We start from the raw sequence: 20,222 nt of genomic DNA, 5'->3' as shown, positions 1-20,222 counted from the left end.
ATTGTTATTTGTGTGTTCGTATTCTATCTAGCAAGGAGAAATATGGATTTGTGTCACAGAGGATGACTGAAAACTTCAGTCTACAAATATCTATCAGTGCAGCTCTTTTGTGGATTCAAATTGGATTTTGAGACAGGTCATGATGCAGAAGAAGGATGCAATCAGAATAAAGAAGTCATAGCACACATAGTAGGGCTTGATAGTTTCCAAGTCACATCTACCTGGATTACTGTCTCACGTCTTAATGCAAAAATGGCACGATGGACTAACCATACGTAGGAAAAATAGTAAAAATTTAACTCAATCCAATGGTAAGTAAAGCAACTTAGAGTCATTAGACTGAGATACGCTGTGACTGAAATTCAAAGAAATTGAACTTGAAACTTGCAGCCTTCTAGTACTTAAAGAGGGCCTACAGGAAAGCTGGAGAGGGACTTTTTACAAGGGCGTGTAGTGATAGGACAAGGGGCAATGGATTTAAACTGAAAGAGGGGAGATTTAGATTAAAGGAAGAAATTCTTCACTCTGAGAGTAGTGAGGCAGTGGAACAGGTTGCCCAGAGAAGTTGTGGATGCCCCATCCCTGGAAGTGTTCAAGGCCGGGTTGGATGAGGCTTTGAGCAACCTGGTGTAGTGGAAAGTGTCCCTGCCCATGGCAGGGGGGTTGGAACTAGATGATCTTTGAGGTCCCTTCCAACCCAAACCATTCTATGAGTCTATGATTCTATGAAACTTCATTAAGAATATGTCCCTTTTAATGTGCGCCTTTGCTTTTGAGCAACTTCGATCTGTAGACATTAGCCACGTGTGGTCTGGTAACCACGTCACACCTTCCCTGTCCATGAAGTGCTGCGGTACAACTTTTGTACCTGGAGCTGTTTAATATCTCTCATTTAGTTCAGCTCGTTGCGTTTCAGTCGTGGTTGGGCTAAAGGAGGCCCGTGAGGCTCAGTGTCCTACTGCTCGTATTTACACAGTTACTGAAATGTGGTAAATCATCTACCCGCCTGCTAATAGGGGGTTATATATTACCTTGTACCAGGCTTTGGCTGCTCTACAAGGATACAAAAATTCTTACGGCCTGGACACCTTATGCAATATTTCATTGTTCTTTTTTAAGACAAGCATGGAAAATGGGTCATGTACCCATCATTTTTCTTTGAATAATCAGTATCACTTTTTTTTTTTGCTTTCTTAAAGCATGCTGCTTCTATGTCTCTGCACATCTGGGCATGGAGATACCTGCTGTCTCTCTTCTCAACTGTGTTGCTGCGTTCCTTCTGCTTCAGTCAGTAAATAGTATATTTCATCCTGCAGGAACCACAAATACTCCTCAAAAACAACAATTATACTACAGATAGGATTAATTTAACTAGCAGTTTAAAAAACAGCTATCTGTTAGGTTTGATCCCTTACCTACATAAGAGTCCGGAGTACCCCATGTGCCTGTTGAATTGCCGATGAGGAAAATACCGATTCCACTTGAAACACCAGAAAACCCAGAAAAATGGTTTCCACTTCCATATTGCCATATATATGCAGTGAGAGTTTAGATAAGTAGATTGTGTGGTGAATTCCACATATTTGACTTTGCTTGCACAGAATTGAGGGCAGGAGCCTAGCTTCGCCTCTCTGCTGTTAAGCAGGCGTTACTTCTGTTGTGACCACGTGCTAGCTCACTGCTCTCTCCATAGGAAATGTGGCACAATCACCACCCTTATCGCTGATTTCTAGAGCAGGTAACACTCCCTGGAGGTCTCCAATCTACGTAGTGTCTAGACTAAACCTGCTTTGAGATCAGACAGACTCACAACCCCTCACATAAGGGCTACAAACTCTTTTTTTTACCATTACCTTTTCAGCCACAAGTCAGAAACTCTCACAAAGGTTGCACGAGACCTTTAAAAATCTGCTCTGGAGAGGACGAGGTTTGTCTCACACTTGTCATTGCAGAATGGCAGAAAGAAGGAGAAAATTTTAAGTCTCGTTTGCAACCAGTGAGGCATAAGGTGATTTTCTTTCAGTAAGCTGTAGGCTAAGCCACTTTATTCATGATCTGCAGTGGTTTTGCACAAAGCTGCCACTATACAAAAAATAGTGCTATATGATATATCCTAGTGTGGATGAGTTTTGTTTAAATGTAATATAGGGCTTTTTTTTCTTCTTCCTTTTTTCCTTTCCTTTTTTTTTTCCTTCCTTTTTCCTTTCCTTTTTTTTTCTTCCTTTTTTCCTTTCCTTTTCTTTTTTTTTTTTCCCCACCAGGTAGGGTAAGAATGCTCTGAAGTTAGTCCAGACACAGATAAACTAAAGAAAGAAAGTTTTCAATAACCTAAAATAACATGCAAATCCTGGGATCGTGAAATTTCAAAACACGCGCATACGCTGTATGCCAACCTGACCTTCTGGCTGTGTAGCAGATAATCAAAAGAAGTCTTCTGCAAACCTGCTTGTGATGAATAGATAAAAAGGGGTTGGCCCACATTCAGAAATGAGACTATTTAAGCAAGCTGGGACTATGTCATGGAATATTTTAAAGTAAGGCAAAAGGAGCTCAGGCTCTCTGGAAAACACAAAGCTTTGAGAATTATAAAATTTTAGAGGTCTACCTTTGAGCATTTAGATTAGGACTGGACACAAAGAGTACAAACTCTGAAGTGTTTTTCACTTTGGTAGCAAATTGGGCAAATCACTAAATGACAGGTTATCTTGCCTGCCAGAGGAGAAATGAGACAAGCAAGTACTATCCGTGTGCCAGCAATTTCACAGGGCAGAAGAAATGTCTATCGTAAAAGGCACGTGCAAAATAAAATAACTCACACCAAAACTAGAGAGGTTAAACTGAACAACTCATTTCTTAAATAAATCTGTAGTTAATGTGCATTCATGTTTGCTGTTTCAAGATGCCGAGTACAAGTTGGAGGCTGTCACACCCAGAGCACCAGTCATGTTCATGCTTCTCTTTTCAGCTAGCGTTACCCTGGTATTTTTGTACTACATCTAAATGTTTACAGCTGAGATCAAGTAGCACTGAAACTGAACGCTGATCACGTGTCTGCCAGGGATAGATTTGGAGATTAAAATTGGACATAAACATTATACTGATTTGGAGGAAGAAAGCTTACTTGGTGCAAACGAACAAGGTTGAAAAATCCTTTTGCAAACGAGTCCTACAGGGATGCTGCAGCATCCTCAGTCTGTTGTCATCACAGAGTTAAGAACAGACACAAACTCAAAACGATTTGGCAAGAACGGTAATCGGACCAGTCGAGATCTGTCATCAGCATACTGGCCACTGCAAAAGTGTGATTAAATAGGAAGACACAGACAATTATCAAAGACTAATTGCTTATTGTTGCTAGAACTATCTTTTAAATGTGTTTTTCTTTTTAATTGCTTTTGGAGTGAATAAAGTGTCCTTAATTCAATTGTAAAATGTTTGGGAATGGGAAGTCTGCCAGGAATAGGGTGGCTCAGAGGTCTTGTGAAAGCAATTGCCTCTTTCTCTAGCCTACATTCGTGTTCGGTCATCCCATCCTCTGCCAACTTTCTTGTTTTCAGGTCCGCGCCCCTGTGCTAGCAGAAGGTCTCTGGGTTGTTGGTACTTGCAGGAAGCTGCACTAGTTTGTTCGTATCTTTCCTGTATTTTTTATTCATCCCTATCCAAGGGCTTTGACCCAAAGAGGAGCGGAACTCTGCAGGTCCGTAGGGGTTTTGGATCAGCAGGCTCTGAGTATAGGGGTACTTTCCAGGACAGGAGTAGCAGTAGTTGACAAGGTGAGATATTTGTGTAATGTGAAGGTGTTACAATAGGAACATCTGTATACCTCTGTGCTCTCTTACTATTGACTGCAACAAAATTATGCAGAGGATGGATTTGGCTCAGTATTGTGCCAGTATAACAATGAATGAACATGAGGATGTGATTCCAAGTTAAAATGCTCAGGTTTGGAGGAGCAGATCCAAACCACATACAGAAGATTTCATGCAAATAACTATGAGGCTCTTGTGCTATTAAATAACCATTCAGCATTTTCATTATGAGAGTGACAGAAAAAAAAGGTTTTTATATTCATAGAAATATCTTTTGTATGGATGTATTCAGCTCTGGAAATACTGCAGGACCTCGTAATGGACAAACAAATGTAACCAATGCTATATCTCTATGTGTAAATAATTTGCATGAATGGTTTGGAAAATGAAAGGGAAATGGTCTACATGAGGGAGAACAAGTGGGAAGAGGGAAAACAGAGTGTTTAGGTTCATATATTGGAGGGGATACATAAAAAAAAAAAAAAATCAAGGAACCTGTTGTCCCAATAGAATCATAGACTCATAGAATGGTTTGGGTTGGAAGGGACCTCAAAGATCATCCAGTTCCAACCCCCCTGCCATGGGCAGGGACACCTTCCACTACACCATGTTGCTCAAAGCCTCATCCAACCTGGCCTTGAACACTTCCAGGGATAGGGCATCTACAACTTCTTTGGGCAACCTGTTCCAGGGCCTCACCACCCTCACAGTGAAGAATTTCTTCCTTAGATCTAATCGAAATCTGCCCTCTTTCAGTTTAAATCCATTGCCCCGTGTCCTATCACTACACACACTTGTAAAAAGTCCCTCACCAGCTTTCCTGTAGGCCCCCTTTAAGTACTGGAAGGCTGCAATAAGATCACCCCGGAGCCTTCTCTTCTCCAGGCTGAACAGCCCCAACTCTCTCAGCCTGTCTTCATAGCAGAGGTGCTCCAGCCCTCTCATCATCTTCGTGGCCCTCCTCTGGACCTTCTCCAACAGCTCCATGTCCTTCTTATGGTGGGGGCCCCAGAGCTGAATGTGATACTGCAGGCAGGATCTGACGAGAGCAGAGTAGAGGGGCAGAATCTCCTCCCTCGACCTGCTGGCCACTCTTCTTTGGATGCAGCCCAGGACACAATTGGCTTTCTGGGCTGCCAGCGCACATTGCTGGCTCATGTTGAGCTTCTCATCCACCAGCACTCCCAAGTACTTTTCCTCAGGACTGCTCTCGATCCATTCTCCACCCAGCCTGTACTTGTGCTTGGGATTGCCCCGACCCACGTGCAGGACCTTGCACTTGGCCTTGTTGAACTTCATGAGGTTCTCACACACCCACCTCTCCAGCCTGTCATGGTCCCTCTGGATGGCATCCCTTCCCTCCAGCATGTCATCCACACCACACAGGATGCCACGTTATCTGTTGGCTCTTCTAAGCAGCCAACTAAACCCCACATAACAAGCTGCTAAAACTGTTGCTGGCCTGGGATACAGCATGAGAGGAGGGACAGGGAGCTTGCTTATTTGGTGACAGGCTGGATCAGCTTGCTCTGTAAGAGTTTGCCTTTAGTACAGTTTTTTTTTCTGCATTCTGATCTTTCTTCCATCTGCATAATATATAAGATCAGAAATGAACAGAATTGTTCAACCATTTTCTAAATGAATGATTAAAAAAAAAAAAAAGAAAAAGAATTCTCTTTGCATTGTTAAGTTCCTTGCAAAATCTTGAACAAACATTGTTGCAGAAGAGGGCAGGAAAAAAAAAAGTTATTCCAGACAGTACGGCTGGCCCGTTCATTGCTCTTTTAGGGCAATTAGAAGAAAAGCCAGCCTGGGCAGACAAATCAGCACTTTAGATTTGGTGAACACAAAATCTGAATCATTCTGCAAGACTTTCACTGCAGCAGCTCTGGCTTGGCCTTATGGTCATTGGCTTTCCTCCATTGAAATACTTGATAGACGTTATCTAGAGATGTCAGCGTTGCTGCTCTACTCCCCTCCTCAGACCATGGCTCTCCCAGTTCACAGACTGAGATGAGTAAAACTAGTATTTTGGAATAGCTCTAAAGGCATAAAAAAATTGTCGATTGGCTAAAATTCCCCTAACTATCACAGTACAGTTGAGCAAAGCTTGCTTTGCTGGGCTCGAAGATCTCTTTTACCTCTTATGTGAGATGTATTTACTCATTTGAGCATCTACTGCCTCGAATTTTGTTGACCTACTTGTTTGTGCAAAGCCATGCCTCTTTGATTGTCTTCTCAGCTGCAGCGAATGGCAGGGGCCAATGCATCTGCATCAGTTGAGGTTTCAACATCAAGTTTAAAAGCAAATATCTAATGGCAATTTCTCCACTTCCCACTGTAAAGATGAGCAAACACCCTGCCTTCCTCTGCAGCCTGTTTTTTTAAAATCAACGCAAACTTGAGCGAGGAGAGTAAACGTTGCTGGAATGTGCATTTCCACTGAGATTAAATATGTATTTGTATGCAGCTTTCCAAAATTAAATTTTTACAGTGGCAAACAGGGAGTTGGGTGCGGAAATGCAATTAGCCATGACTCAGGACTCTTGACGTACAGGTGGGCCCATGAGTTGCAAGTGCTTACGCGGGAACTTGACAAAGTAGCAAGAACAACTTACTATATGTTAACATGAGCAGAGTAAATAACACAAAATGTTAATAATGTTTGGTATTCATTTCCAAGCTGCTCCTTTGGGTAATGTAGACAGAAGTGCACCTGGCAAATGATGGTAAATGATGTTTTTCTTGTGGAATAGTGGTTGTCTTCCCGTTAGTAACATTCATTCCCTTTTCTTGATTTTTGAGATCCTGAAAGACAGACACCACATGAAATGTGATATATTATTTTCTTATAATGGTCTCCCAGGCATTGTTTTGTCAATAAGCACCACCTATCAACTGGCCATGAAGTAGTTTTTCCAACTAAAATGTGAATTCATCAAGATCTTAAAAGGCTTGGCTAAGGCCATCAGTGAAAAAGCAAGGCTTTCCAATCACCCTTCTCACCCATTCTTCAATGATCTTAAGGGTCTTTTCCAACCTAAATGATTCTATGATTCTCAGTGGCTTGTATTATCTTCATCCTCTGCTTTTCAAAATATGTTGGACATTTTCTCCCTTGGTACAGTGATCACTTAGAGAAGATCCTAGAAATAAAATATCCTGCACTTCCTCAGAGTGGTCCCGTGTCTGTTCATGGGTTGTGGCAGAGACTGTGTCTTCCCTTTTTTCATGGCTGTCAAGCATTGCAGGGTAGTATTGGCACCCAAGAATGCCAACGTAGTGGACATGAGCTGGTAAACTAGCAGGAAAGGGGGGAGAGAGAGAGGGAAAAAAATAAAATTAGAAAGCAGCATTCTGTTGGCTTATTAAAGTACTTAAAAAAGGATTTAACTTTTAATTGAAAGGAGATTGCCAGGTCTTTTTGCTTTTTTTTTCCCTGACAGCCAGAATTTACATGTCCACCTTTTTTATGTAGTCTATACATGCTGTTTGCATTCAACTTGTTCCTTCTAAGTTTTTGAAATACAGTTTTTCTTGCATCAGAATCTTTGCAAGAGGGAGATACGGTCACCACTGTGTTCTGTGCTAGCAACTGTGTCTTCTAATTCAGAGCTACTGTATGCTGGAGCCAATAATGATTCACTCTCATAGCAGTGGTGTGAGCAGTCTCAGCTTTTATATGCCATCTGTGTGAGTGAGCTAAATCTGCAGAAATGGGACCCTGTACACATGGCTTTTCCTCTGTTCGTGGATGAAAATATTAAAGCAAATCCGTATGGTCCATGAGATGTTTTCTGTGTCAGGAAGGGAGTAAAACTGCCTGTCAAACCAAGCTGTTCTCTCTGATGAAAGGGGACTGTTTTTAAACACTCCTTTCCATAGTATTTTGCACGCCAGCCGTGTGTGTTTTCTCATCTGACATCTCATTGAGATCCTTGGCTTCGGTACTGCAGGAGGGAAGGGTGTGCTGGGAGGGAAGGAAATAATCTCTCAATATGTACACATGCACGTGTGCACACACACGCTCTTAAATCAATCTTAAAAGAATTGAATTTTTTTTTTTAGGAGTATGAAATAAAACTAACCTGGTTAAGCCAGACTTAATTGCTTCCCTTTTGTTTGGATTTTCCATTTCCACATGAAGATATTGGGAAGCAATGCTCTGAGCTATTATTAGACACAAAGGTGGAGACAGAGGGCAAAGGGTTCATTTACAATTCCTGGAGCAGAGCATCGAATTTTAAAGCTAAAAGGCAAGTTGATGAGCAGCTTGAAATTAAAGATTCATCCACTGAGCTTAGTGGGTATTTCTGAAGGTTCATGCTGGTCTGGGGAGCTAACCGTTCTCGCAGCTGTAAGACCCACTGGCAGGAGGAACCAGAAAAAAATAGATTTTTTTTTTTTTTGAATGAAAGCATTTACCTTGCAGGGAGAAGCTTAAAAACATAAACTGATATAAAGTCATGAATTTATATAAATGCATTTCTTTTGAAGGAAGCAACTGGACTTCACTTCTGTGGCAGGAGACTGGGAGGCATAAAAATTATACACACACGCACACACACATCTTTGTGTTTTGAAAAATTCAAGCCAGTTAATCCCAGATAATGGTATACTATTATAAATCCCACTTCATCTCCATGATTTTAGGGCAATCCTGCAAGAAGCAATTTGATCATGTTGGTCAGGAGAGCCCATAACATTAGAGTGTGCTATTGCAAAAGAAATCCAATGCTAAACAGATTTTCTAGCCCTTTCCTAAAACGCAGTGGTGATTATAACTTATTTTCACAGAATCACAGAATGGCTGAGGTTGGCAGGGACCTCTGGAGGTCATTTGGTCTAACCCCTTGGTCAAGCAGGGCCGCCTACAGCCACTTGCCAAGGACCATGTCCAAACTGCTTTTTAACATCTCCAAGGATGGAGACTCTGTAACCTTCCTGGGCAACCTGTGCCAGTGCTCAGTCACCCTCAGAGTAAAAAAGTGCTTCCTGATGTTCAGAGGGGACATCCTTTGTTTCGGTTTGTGCCCATTGCCTCTGGTCATGTCACTGTGCAACACTGAAAAGAGCCTGGCTCCATCCTCTTTGCTCCCTCCCTTCAGTAAGATAAGATTCCCCTGAGACTTCTCTTCTCCAGGCTGAACAGTCCCAGCTCTCTCAGCCTTTTCTCATAGGTGAGATGCTCCAGTCCCTTAATCCTCTTCATGGCCCTTGATGGACTCTCTCCGGTATGTCCGTGTCTCTCCCGTATTGACAAACCCATAACTGGAAACAGCGCTCCAGATGTGGCCTCACGAGTGCTCTCGTTGTCAAAAAACAAGTGTCTCCTTTGGAAAGGGATGTTTGGCATGGGGACTGTTCCAACTGCGACACCGGCACAGGTTTTGGATAGCTGCAGCTTGAGCACTGCAGGGTTTCTTTGTTCTCGCTCTGCCAAGCCTCTTGTATCTCAGACTTGCTGCTACATTTGGGCAGCTTTGGTCAAGGAGAGGTTTTCATCTGGGTAGTTCAGCTTTGCTGACCTGACCTCTGGAATAAATGTCCCTTTCTGAACTTGTTTCTTCTTTAGCATTAGCTTTTTTTTTTTTTCCAGTTGCTGCGCTAAGGCTTGTTCAGTTTGCCAGGCTAAAGGGCATCACGAGAACATGCATCATTTTGTAGTTTTTTGTCTAAGGCAACAAAACAAAAATAAGTAAAAAAAAAAAAAAAAAGAAGAAACCACTTTGGTGTAAAATGTTTTTTTCTGCGAAAGCTCCTGAAGCATAGTGTCTTTTCTTTAAGAGGGGATGTTACTAATGTAAATACGATACTGTTGGCAGAGGAACAATATGCTGCATGTTGTAAGGCAAGCTGGAGTGATCGAAATGTCTCGTGGGTATATGAGATTGTGGGGATAGGTATTCACAGAGGATGCTTTCTTACATGTGCCATGGGCTTTCTGTTATCTTTGAACATGAACCCATAGTGAATTAGAAATGTTCCTGTATCAATAGTGCATCGGAGATAACCCTCATCTGAAAAATACAGTAATACTGCCCAACTGGGAATCCTTTCAGAGCGGGGAATTGGACTAGCAATTTCGTAGTGTGTTGGTAATGAAACATTTTGGTTCTGTATAAGCAAATGGGCAAGGTTAGTGGACACATTACTCTGGCTGTCGTTGTCCCAGCAGTAAACAATTTAGAGGCTTTATATTTTCTTCTAACCCAGTAAGGGAAAGAAAAGTAGAAAGTTAAAAATAGAAATTCCAGAATGAATTAAAGCGCAAAGAGTGAACAAGCTCATAGTACTGCTGTATAATTTTAAAAACCCTTTTTTTTCTTATTATCTGGACTTGAATGTATGTATTACATTGCAAATTCTGGCAGTGTCTGTCCTGCTCCAAAAGGTCACCTCTATACAGGAGGATTTATTCCAGCTGCAACATGTGAACATGTGCATCCAGCTCTGGATCTATCTAACTACAATTTGTACTGATGATTCCTGTTTGTATTTCCATCCACCTGATGCTGTTGATGTGCAGGAGAAGCATGAGTTGTCATCTGTGGCTTTGGCCTTCAAGGGAGGAGGTTACAAAAATTATCTCTGGTGCCTGTGTGTAGATTGCAATTCGTTTTTTTTCAAAGCTCTTTCAACAGATGTGGACAGATATCAGACCTTCATGAACTGGTTCTTACAAGTAATTTCCCTGCAACACTACCCTACACAACATTGCAATGTTGGGTTTTCTTTCCTAAGGTTAACCATCGTGCACTCTTGGTTTCAGATTGGTTACTTTTTCTTGTTAAGGTTCCTATGAAGATTAATACAGTTTCTAAAGCAGGAGTCCAATTTAATGTGGTTTCTAAAGCAGGAGTCCAACTTAATGTGGAATTGTTTTCTTGATTTGCAGATATCCTCGTTGACGGCAAGCTTTGTGACTGTGATATTGTGGTGGACTGCAAAGTGGGAGACCCCATCCCTCTGGAGGTGAAGCTGACCAACTGGAGCAAACACAGCGTGGGCCCCTTCGCTCTCACCGTGACACCCTACCAGGATTACCAAAATGGGGTGCACAACTATGAGCTGCAAGATGCCATCACCTTTGTGGGATCCAACACCTTCTACATCGATTCAGTAAGTCTTTCTATCAAATGAATCATGATTCTGGATGACATGCGTTTGCAAAAAAAAAAAAAGAAAAAAGCTTCGTTATTCAATTGTGCATTTTAAGGCAGATTAATTTTCGGAAAGCACCATGATGAAAGCACCATGAGCACGAGAAGCTCAATATGAGCTGGCAATGTGCTCTTGCGGCCCAGAAGGCCAACCGCGTCCTGGGCTGCATCAAGAGGAGCGTGGCCAGCAGGTCGAGAGAGGTGATTCTCCCCCTCTACTCTGCCCTCGTGAGACCTCACCTGGAGTACTGTGTCCAGTTCTGGAGCCCCCAACATAAGAAGGACATGGACCAGTTGGAGAGGGTCCAGAGGAGGGCCACGAAGATGATAAGAGGGCTGGAGCACCTTTCCTATGAGGACAGGCTGAAAGAGTTGGGGCTGTTCAGCCTGGAAAAGAGGAGGCTCCGGGGTGACCTTATAGCGGTCTTCCAGTACCTCAAGGGGGCCTACAAGAAAGATGGGGAGAGGCTGTTCAGGAGGGCCTGTTGTGATAGGACAAGGGGTAATGGTTTTAAAATAGAGGGAGGTAGATTCAGGTTGGATATTAGGAAAAAATTTTTTACCATGAGAGTTGTAGAACACTGGAACAGGTTGCCCAGAGAGGTGGTGGATGCTCCATCCCTGGAGACGTTCAAGGCCAGGTTGGACGAGGCCCTGAGCAACCTGATCTAGTTGGAGATATCCCTGTTCCTTGCAGGGGGGTTGGACTAGATGACCTTTGAAGGTCCCTTCCAGCCCTAACCATTCTATGATTCTATGATTATGGAAACTCTTGCTAAAGGTACTGCTAGGTTTAGGGATATAGAATCATCTTTCTGAAATTATTTAAGACTGTAATTTCCTATCATGTAAACCTCTAGCAAACTATCAGAGACAGTAACTTTTGGTGACTCCAGATCTGACTAAATGTGAATGGGTAACCTAGATAAAATAGTTAATACCATATTGCCAGTTCCTTGAGCCATCTGGTGCAGCCTGCAGTGATAGATTTTAAGTAACTTTTTCTCTTTAGTCCTTAAGATATTCTTCAGGCTGAGCCAAGGAATTCGGCAAATCAGTTTTAGTAAGGTCCTGAGGAAATGCAACAGACTACAGAAAGAAAATGCTAAACATTAATGACCAATATGATGAGCTGGCTCATTTCCTTGTTGCTTAAGATACTCTTATAAAACCATAAAGAAAAATAGAAAACATGCTTAAAATGAGACAAAAAAGTCCCTTTTTAGAACAATTGAGAGTTTTATTTTTCTCTCAATCTCTTCTTTAGAAAATTGAAGTCTAGGAGCTTTTTGTGTCCAAGGCAAGACACTGAAAATAAAGATAAAACTACTCTCTCCCACATCCCTACCCCCAAAACAGCAACAAGAAAAAAAAAAGAATGAAAAACATATGGACAGTACTGCAGAGTGGAATAAACAATATTTCTGGTAACTTATAAAATAAACATGGAGAAGAGGGTCAGTGTTTGAGATAGTGCTTAGGACTTTTGCTTCGACTGGCTCTTCGGATAGCTAATAAAATGTACCTGTCAAAACTGAATATTTAAGTGAATCTTAGTAAGAAAGAAATTAAAGGTTAACCACGGTTGTCATGCATATTTTTCAATTACTCATCATGGGAAGAAAATATTTCAAAAAAGCTAATGAGCCTGGAATACACCATCAACTTGAATTTTAATGGGGGCTAACTATATTCTTAGCTGAATAATTTAAATATGTCAACAGAAATAATCAAGAGATGGCTTGCTTTGACTCTCTTTCTGACAATGTGGATTTTTTAATCAGAGTGGTAGTGTTTGGATGCCCAGCTGCTGAAGGGCCTAACCCTCCAGGCTAATGAGGGAAAAGAGAGATGTCAGCGTCATATATTCTTACCTTCTGATTGAGACTCCTATGGGGCAAAGAGTCAGGAGGTCACATCTCTTGTGCCTGCCCAGGCAGCCTTCTCATACGTTACGTTGCCCCATTGTTCATTATTGTGGCATTTCTCCTGTAAACACCATCCTTGATAAGTTAAAAATAGAGTTGTTTTCTGCTATTTGTCCTCCTTTTCATCCAAAAAAGGGGAAATGAAGAAAATGTTGACTCTTACACAAGAAGTGTTATATTTCACGGTAGGTAGTATTGATACTTGTCCGACACAGACTCTCAGAGAAAATGCTTAGTCGTATTTCTTTGAGGCATAGAGCCCTCATCATGGAAGAAAATTCTTCAATGTACCCAATGCTGTCAGAGGCCCTTTCATCGCCCGTAATAACTAATTCAGTAATGGAAAAAAGATTTCAGAAAGCCGCACCTGTTTTGGGGACAAGAAGAAAGTCCTGGTTTGTGCGTTTGATGCTTCGGGGAAGAACGAACGTACTCGGAATTTAGCCCATGCTCTGAGTTTGGCAGAAACTCAGACAGACGCTGGTTAAGAAGTCGAAGAAGCTCATCACTGAGATGAAAGAGAATCATCATTTCTCTTTTTTATAAATGAAAGCTGAGAGACTGGACCGGATTCCCTCCTGGTGTAACTCAGTGCTCTTCTAAGCTATTAAACATCTGCCCATTATTTTTACAAACTGAGGTCATAGGCAAATGCTTATTTTGCTTGTTTCATGGAGGTGGCTTGAGATGCTACCGTTTCCCAGCTGCTTGTTTCTGCCCCTCTCTGGAAGATGGTCCCCATTTCTCCAGCAGACCCAGCAGGAGAGATGATGTGAGCATTCTTTTTCGTGCAAAGTTGGCCAGTTTAGTAAAAACTACGTTCGTCAGCAGTTTAAGCTAATTGGGTTGACTTTACACTGACACTGGCAAGGAGGTGGTGACATGATTTATTGCACAGCTGAGCTGGGTGGGAGAAGGAGGATGGAGGACTCGCATATGGTTTGGTGTATCGTTGGTGTATGGTCAAGAACGAGTGGGAGCATCACGTATTACACCAAGAGAAGATACTTCTCATGACCTGAATGTCTGGCCTGTTGTCATGCTGATGCAAAAACTACAACACTATTGGTGCTCAATTGAACGTGATTTCTCTGGGGGGAAAAATAAACGAAACAAACAAAAAACCACACACACAAAAAAACCCTCCGAACCTTTTCTACTTTCCTAAATATTAATTTCATATTAAGCATGATGCTCAGCAAATCACAATTGTTTTCATTTCCGAATTAAAAAGTTTCAAATCAGTTTCTGCTGCTATTTAGAAGACAGAGGATACATACAGGAATTTCAGCATGCACATGCTGCTTCACAGTATGAGTATAAATTGTTTAAAGGGTAAAAAGTCAGACAATTTTGTATTTCTCTTTCTTGTGGCTTGAAGTCCAGGTTAGATGATTTATCTTGGAAGTAACGTAGTAAGTGCTTGTTCACCTTTTTGTGCTCTTACTTCAATTCAGTGCAGCAGCCTGGGTTTGTGTCACAAAGTCTCTGCTGCGATATACTACTTCAAAAAGTAAATTCTTTTACTGAAGATTTTAAAGGATATTGAGATATTCCCATGCATTTTAAATTAAGTAAAATCTCTGGGTTTAAGCATAACTTTTAATTTGGGTAACCTTACCTTTCTATGCCTGTACTTAAGAGAAAAGTGACTTCAGCAGTAGACATTTTTTTGGTGAAAGGTTTTGAAACATGAGATAACACAGTGAACCTCAACCCATTAAAATATATTGCGTTGTTATTTTTTGTCTTGCTTCACAATCTGAAGTTTAGCTTTAGCCATATTATTAAAAATTCTTAGTTCTTACTAATGCTTTTTTTTTTTTGACTAATTAGTTGATCAGACAGAGTTGCTTCTTGCCAAATTAAAACCAAAAATATTGTCTTCTATGGAGATTCCTGTAACTACCAGCGATTCATCTTTCCTTGCTGTTCCTGCTTTCGTCATTACTATTCTCAATCAGGTTCTTTCCCTGTGTGTGTTATCACACACTAGCTCAAGTGATTGGTAGTGGGAGATGAGGAGAAATTCATTAGTAGATGGTCATTTTGAATCAACTCAGAAGCTGTGATGAACATTTACTCACTTCTGGCAGGTCTTCTGTGGCCCATCTGCAACAAATTAGTTTTCTTGGCGCTGTTTTACCCACACTGTAAACTCTTTGGGGCAGCGAACAGTAGCTGGCACTAGCCCTAATCTCCAACTGAGCTCCCCAAGTACTACAGCAGTATAAATAAGTAGTAATTAGTTCTAAGCAATCGCAGTCCCACATGGTAGCCTAAGTCAGGGAAGGATTAGGCTGGAGCTAGAAACTTAATTTTTCTTCTGTCTCAGTGGAACAGAGGAGTGATGTGGGCATTTTTGTCTTGATTCTTCAGTCATTTTTTTCATGATTTGGTGGAATTTTAGTAAAATCTGCCTTGACTCGACTCAGCAAGCATGTATTCAACAGCATCTCGGATTGGCACAACATGTAAGCACGTATCTGGGTGGTGACGCTACCAGACCTGTGTGCTGCTAGATCAAATGACAACACAAATTTGGTCTGGATCAGGTATGCGATCTTCATGTTTCTTGTAGGTTAGCTGCATGATGCCTTGCAAGCAGTGGGGTGGTGTGTACTGTCAGCTACAGTGGGAAATGTCTGACTCATGTACACATCTGAACAAATCACCCCGAGCTCCCTTCACAGGCAGTGGAGAGCAAATCATAGATTCATAGATTCATAGATTTCTAGGTTGGAAAAGACCTTAGAGATCATCCAGTCCAACCGTCCCTAATCCCCATTAAACCATATCGCTAAGTAGATCATCCACTCTATTCTTAAACACATCCAGGGATGAGGACTCAACCACCTCCCTGGGCAGCCTATTCCAGTGGCTGACAACCCTTTCAGAGAAGAAATACTTCCTAACATCCAACCTGAATCTCCCCTGACTAAGCTTATACCCATTTCCTCTTGTTCTGTCACCCAACACTAATGTAAAGAGCCCTTCCCCTACCTCCCCACCATCTTTTCTCAAGTATTTATAGGCCGTAATCAGGTCTCCCCTCAGCCTCCTCTTCTCCAGGCTAAACAGCCCCAACTCCCTCAGCCGCTCCTCATAAGTTTTATTTTCCAGCCCCTTGACCAGTTTAGTCGCCCTTCTTTGGACTCGCTCCAGGAGCTCAATATCTCTCTTAAAGCGAGGGGCCCAAAACTGGGCACAATATTCCAGGTGCGGCCTCACCAGTGCCGAGTACAGGGGCAGGATCACTTCCCTGCTCCTGCTGGTCACACTATTCTTGATACACGCCAGTATCCCATTGGCCTTTTTGGCCACCTGGGCACACTGCTGGCTCATATCAAGCCGGTAGTCAATCAAGACCCCCAGGTCCTTCTCCGCCAGGCAGCTCTCCAGCCACTCTTCCCCGAGCCTATAGCGATGCTTGGGGTTTTTATACCCCAAGTGAAGGACTCTGCACTTGGCCTTATTAAAGCTCATGCAAAATCATCAGGGTTGATGGAGTTTAGATCATTCTACTTTTGATCAGATGCATCCTTGTGTTGAACAGCTGGCTCAGATGAATCCTTGTGTTGAACCGCTGGCTCAGATGTGGACATCCGCTTTACAGACATTTGGGTGGATTCAGTTCCAGTCTGAGATATCTGAAGGAGTAAGTGTTACCGTGGATGCTGGCCAGCTAAGCTCCCATTAGTCAATGGAGATGTAGTCTGGAGCCAGTAGAACATGGCTTACATTAACATAGACTCCAGGAGTAAGATTCAGTTGCCTAAAATTAGGTGTCTACCATCTTTTAGGTGCTGTAGGTAGCCCACCTGACCTCCACCTACTGCCAGAAATCCTGTAAACTATCCTATAAATCTTACCATCCCTATGCAGATGCCTTAGTGCTTTAGGTCATCCCAAACGTCACAAGGTGCCTGTGTTCAGGCAACTGTATCATGATTCTGTAGGCTTGTTAGGTAGACCATTCTGTGTTTGCTGCGCTGGCTGCATTGAGTAGGTGTCTTCTTACTGTAGTAGGAGCTTGGATAGCATGCAGAGAGACACCTAAATGTAGGTGGTTTAACTTCAAAATCAGTCCTGTGCCTTGTGCACCGGTTGGGTTGGATCTGGCCCTCTACTGACCTGACTGCTGCTGATGTTCTTGTGGTCTTCTGGGAATGTTTGTAGGCAGCCTCACTAGCAAGGCAACCTTACTTTCCAAAGTTAGTTACTATTTTGGATGAAACTTCTTGTAACTTCCGCAGAGCCACTTGCATCTCAACAGTGCAAAGGTTTCAAGCTACTGTTGCTTCCCTGTTTCTTCCCCAAACCACAAGTGTTGATTAGAGTAATGGTTGTACAAGAGACTATACAGATGTGGATAGTCCCCAAACCATGAACTTTGTTGTCTGGTCTGTGCATACTGCACACAGGCAGATGGGCTGCAGGCAGAACAGGACACATACTGCTACCTGCCTCGCTTGCTCTTCTCACGATGAAGAAAGTGATGACTGGTGCAGAGACTTGTGCTGTAAAGGCAGGAGGAATGAGCAACCATGTAGATTCTTCTTTCAAATGAGTGAAGAGACTGCATTGATGCTGATGTGGCTGAAGCCATCTTCCTGCTTGTGAAGGGCTCTGATCAATGCTGTTACAGATACTTCTTCATGGTGCAACTAGATCAGGAAAAATGGACTGGGAGCTTGAAAAAGATGTGGTCTTGGGGAGGCTTCATTTGCTGTTTGCTTCCACCTATTGCTTGCATTAGTGCCTGCCTCTGTCCTTCTCGGGATGCAAGCCCACATCAGTTCCACTGAGGCGGAAATAATGCAGGCAGCTCTGGGAGGAGGGGAAGAAAGCAAGAGCGGAGACTGCTTGATGTTGTTCTTCATGTCCAGACACAACGCCAGAGGGCAAGAACTTGTACCCAGCGAGGAGGGGAGATGCCAAGGACAGAGGTCAGGAGAACAGCTGTGGCTGCTCTGATCACTCACGTGGATGATACGATGCTGATAGAAATTTGCTGTAGGTCAGCAAAAGTGCTCAGCACCAAAGCCAAAGGGACCCTGGACTCTGCCAGCGCTGATGATGATGATGCTTGTGAGCACCCAGGCCTCTGTGCAGGGGCAGCAATTTAGGGAGGTTCAACAAAGAAGCCTGATACCCCAGGGAACTATACAGAGTGCATGTCTGCTGGCTAAAGGACCCAGCAATGAAGGTCCAAAAAAACTAGAATAGGAGAAAATGGAAACAAACAGCTCATTCCCCTCACATCTGAAAGCTACAGAGAACCTTCCTCACTGGAGATGGGGGCAGTTTCAGCTCTCTGGTGTATTCTTGAAGTGCACCACATTCCTCGCAAGTTTTTCTAGTGGTTTGTCTCCCCTTTCTCCCTCACTGTGGTCTAGTCATCTTCCTTGTTCTGGTCTTCCTATGCAATGGCAAGACGCTCTTCAGCAAAGGATGTCCATAGGTACTTTCCCAGTTAATACCCCATTGTTGATGTCCCAGTTTACCATATGACCAAATTTTTTTGTAGTGGGCAAGAATCCTGATAACCTGTCTCAGAGCCTTAGCCTCATCCCTTCACTGTTCCAGATGGCAATGTTCCATTGGTTCCTTGTGATGTCCCTTGCAAAGGTTTTCTTACTCTGAATGCAATCAAGTCCAGCACATCTGGACAGCTCGGTGCTTCTGGATTCAACAGCAGAGTTTCTGTTGTGGTTGGGTTTGAGTCTCGACTTGGCTGACCAGTGGTATGCCATGCTGTCATTTGGAATCAACATTGGACTCTGTAACATGATGGACACTGAGGTGTTTGGAGATGGCCAAAAGAAGGCCCATTACCAATGAGTATTCAAGTAAAAAAGAAAATACGTGGACACAGGTCTATCTGTGAAAGTAAGGATGACCCCATGAGTATCTTAAGTTGATGGTTTCAGGGTCCAGAGAGAAGAAAGGAACTGATAAGATGGTCTTGGCTGAGGTAAGACCAGTACTGAGGAGCCTCAGGTGCCCTTTATTGGGTCTTTTCTGCTGCCATGAAGCTGCCTTTTCATAATCTTTTGAATAAATTCCATCCAATGGAATGGCTTTGTGCTGATTCCATGTTTTGCATCTGCAGCAGCTTTAACCCAATTCTAGGCACTCTGCAACTGGATTTAACTTCTTGTGGAAGCAGATATTAATTCAAACATTGTCATATGGTGAGCAGTCATGGGATTGTTAAAGTTAGAAATTACTTAAGCATCTTGCTGAAATGATTGACTGAGATGTTATTCGTTGTAAAGATAAAGATCGTAAATGGTTTTGTCATTAGTGAGATATATAAATGTGGAAACAGTGGGAACTCTGGATTTAATCTGGACAAGTTAAATCAGAGTGGCTACTTTTCGTGGGATGTTTCTTGCTGAACTTAATTATTTCAATGATAGTGAATATTAAAGATTCCTGATTAGAATTTGCAGTCAGATTGTCTGAATAATAAGATGGGATGAATTGAGTTATTGCTGAGTTGTTAAATGGTGTTTAACCGTGTGTTTAACATGAGTTCAGAGACATGATTTAGACCTTTAATAGAGATGTTGATAAATGCAGTCTAAGAAAAGATCTTGGGTGACCTCTGCCTTAAACCAACTCTGTTCTGGAATCATTGACTCCTGAAGATCTGTATTCAGGTTTGAGCTGTGCCACAGCTTTGCTGCATGAGAGGATAAAACAGGATTTAATTTTCAATGCTCCAGTTTTACCATTGCTAGAATAGGGACAAGATCTTTACTCCGTTTTGTGTGAAGGAACTACTGAGGTGTGAATCTAGAGTACTTCGAGATCGTTTGAAGGAGCTACTGAATTACAAAGTGCAATTATTTTGTTTTCTTGGTGGTTTAATTATAGTGGTTCTCACGTTCTCTTTTCCAGGTGAAGCCAACCAAAGACTCGGTGTACTTCGGAGCACTTCTCTTTCTCTACACGGGCGATTTCTACCTGAATATCAAATTTCATGAAGACAACTGCAGCAGGGAGCTGCCTCTCTCTTGGTTCTGCCTTCCTAGTGTCCACATCCGTGCTATGGAGCCTGTAGTCCAAACTAAGCCATAAATGTACTGTGTGCTCTTTGATTAACCACAGCGCACAGAAATGCTTGGCACATCCTCTGCTTGACCCCAGCTTGTTTCTGCCCAACCCCAGGCCACAGTCCCTACTTTGGATGAACAGCTGAACACTTTCTGAATTGGCTGATAGTCATTTGGGCAGCTGCTTTAGCTAATTTCAGAGAGAAAAAGAGAGAAAGATGACTATGCTAGAGTTTTCCTCTGTTTCCAAAAAGCCTT

The 20,222-nt window shown here is 42.4% G+C and overlaps 1 protein-coding gene across 1 annotated transcript in view; it reads left to right on the top strand.

The window, feature by feature from the left end:
* TRAPPC9 (trafficking protein particle complex subunit 9) overlaps positions 1-19,989 on the top strand; it is a 535,580-nt gene extending 515,591 nt beyond the window's left edge. The window contains exons 23-24 of the mRNA XM_086609585.1: positions 10,708-10,931; positions 19,810-19,989. Of these exons, the coding sequence (XP_086465711.1) occupies positions 10,708-10,931; positions 19,810-19,989 (404 nt within the window). The remainder of the gene's footprint in view (positions 1-10,707; positions 10,932-19,809) is intronic.
* The last annotated feature ends 233 nt before the right edge of the window (positions 19,990-20,222 follow it).

This window comes from Tauraco erythrolophus, chromosome 3, assembly GCF_009769465.1.
Source record: "Tauraco erythrolophus isolate bTauEry1 chromosome 3, bTauEry1.pri, whole genome shotgun sequence".
NCBI classification, from domain to species: Eukaryota; Metazoa; Chordata; class Aves; order Musophagiformes; family Musophagidae; genus Tauraco; species Tauraco erythrolophus.
The sequence above is the reverse complement of the archived record's forward strand: the minus strand, read 5'-3'. Positions and strand labels throughout refer to the sequence as shown.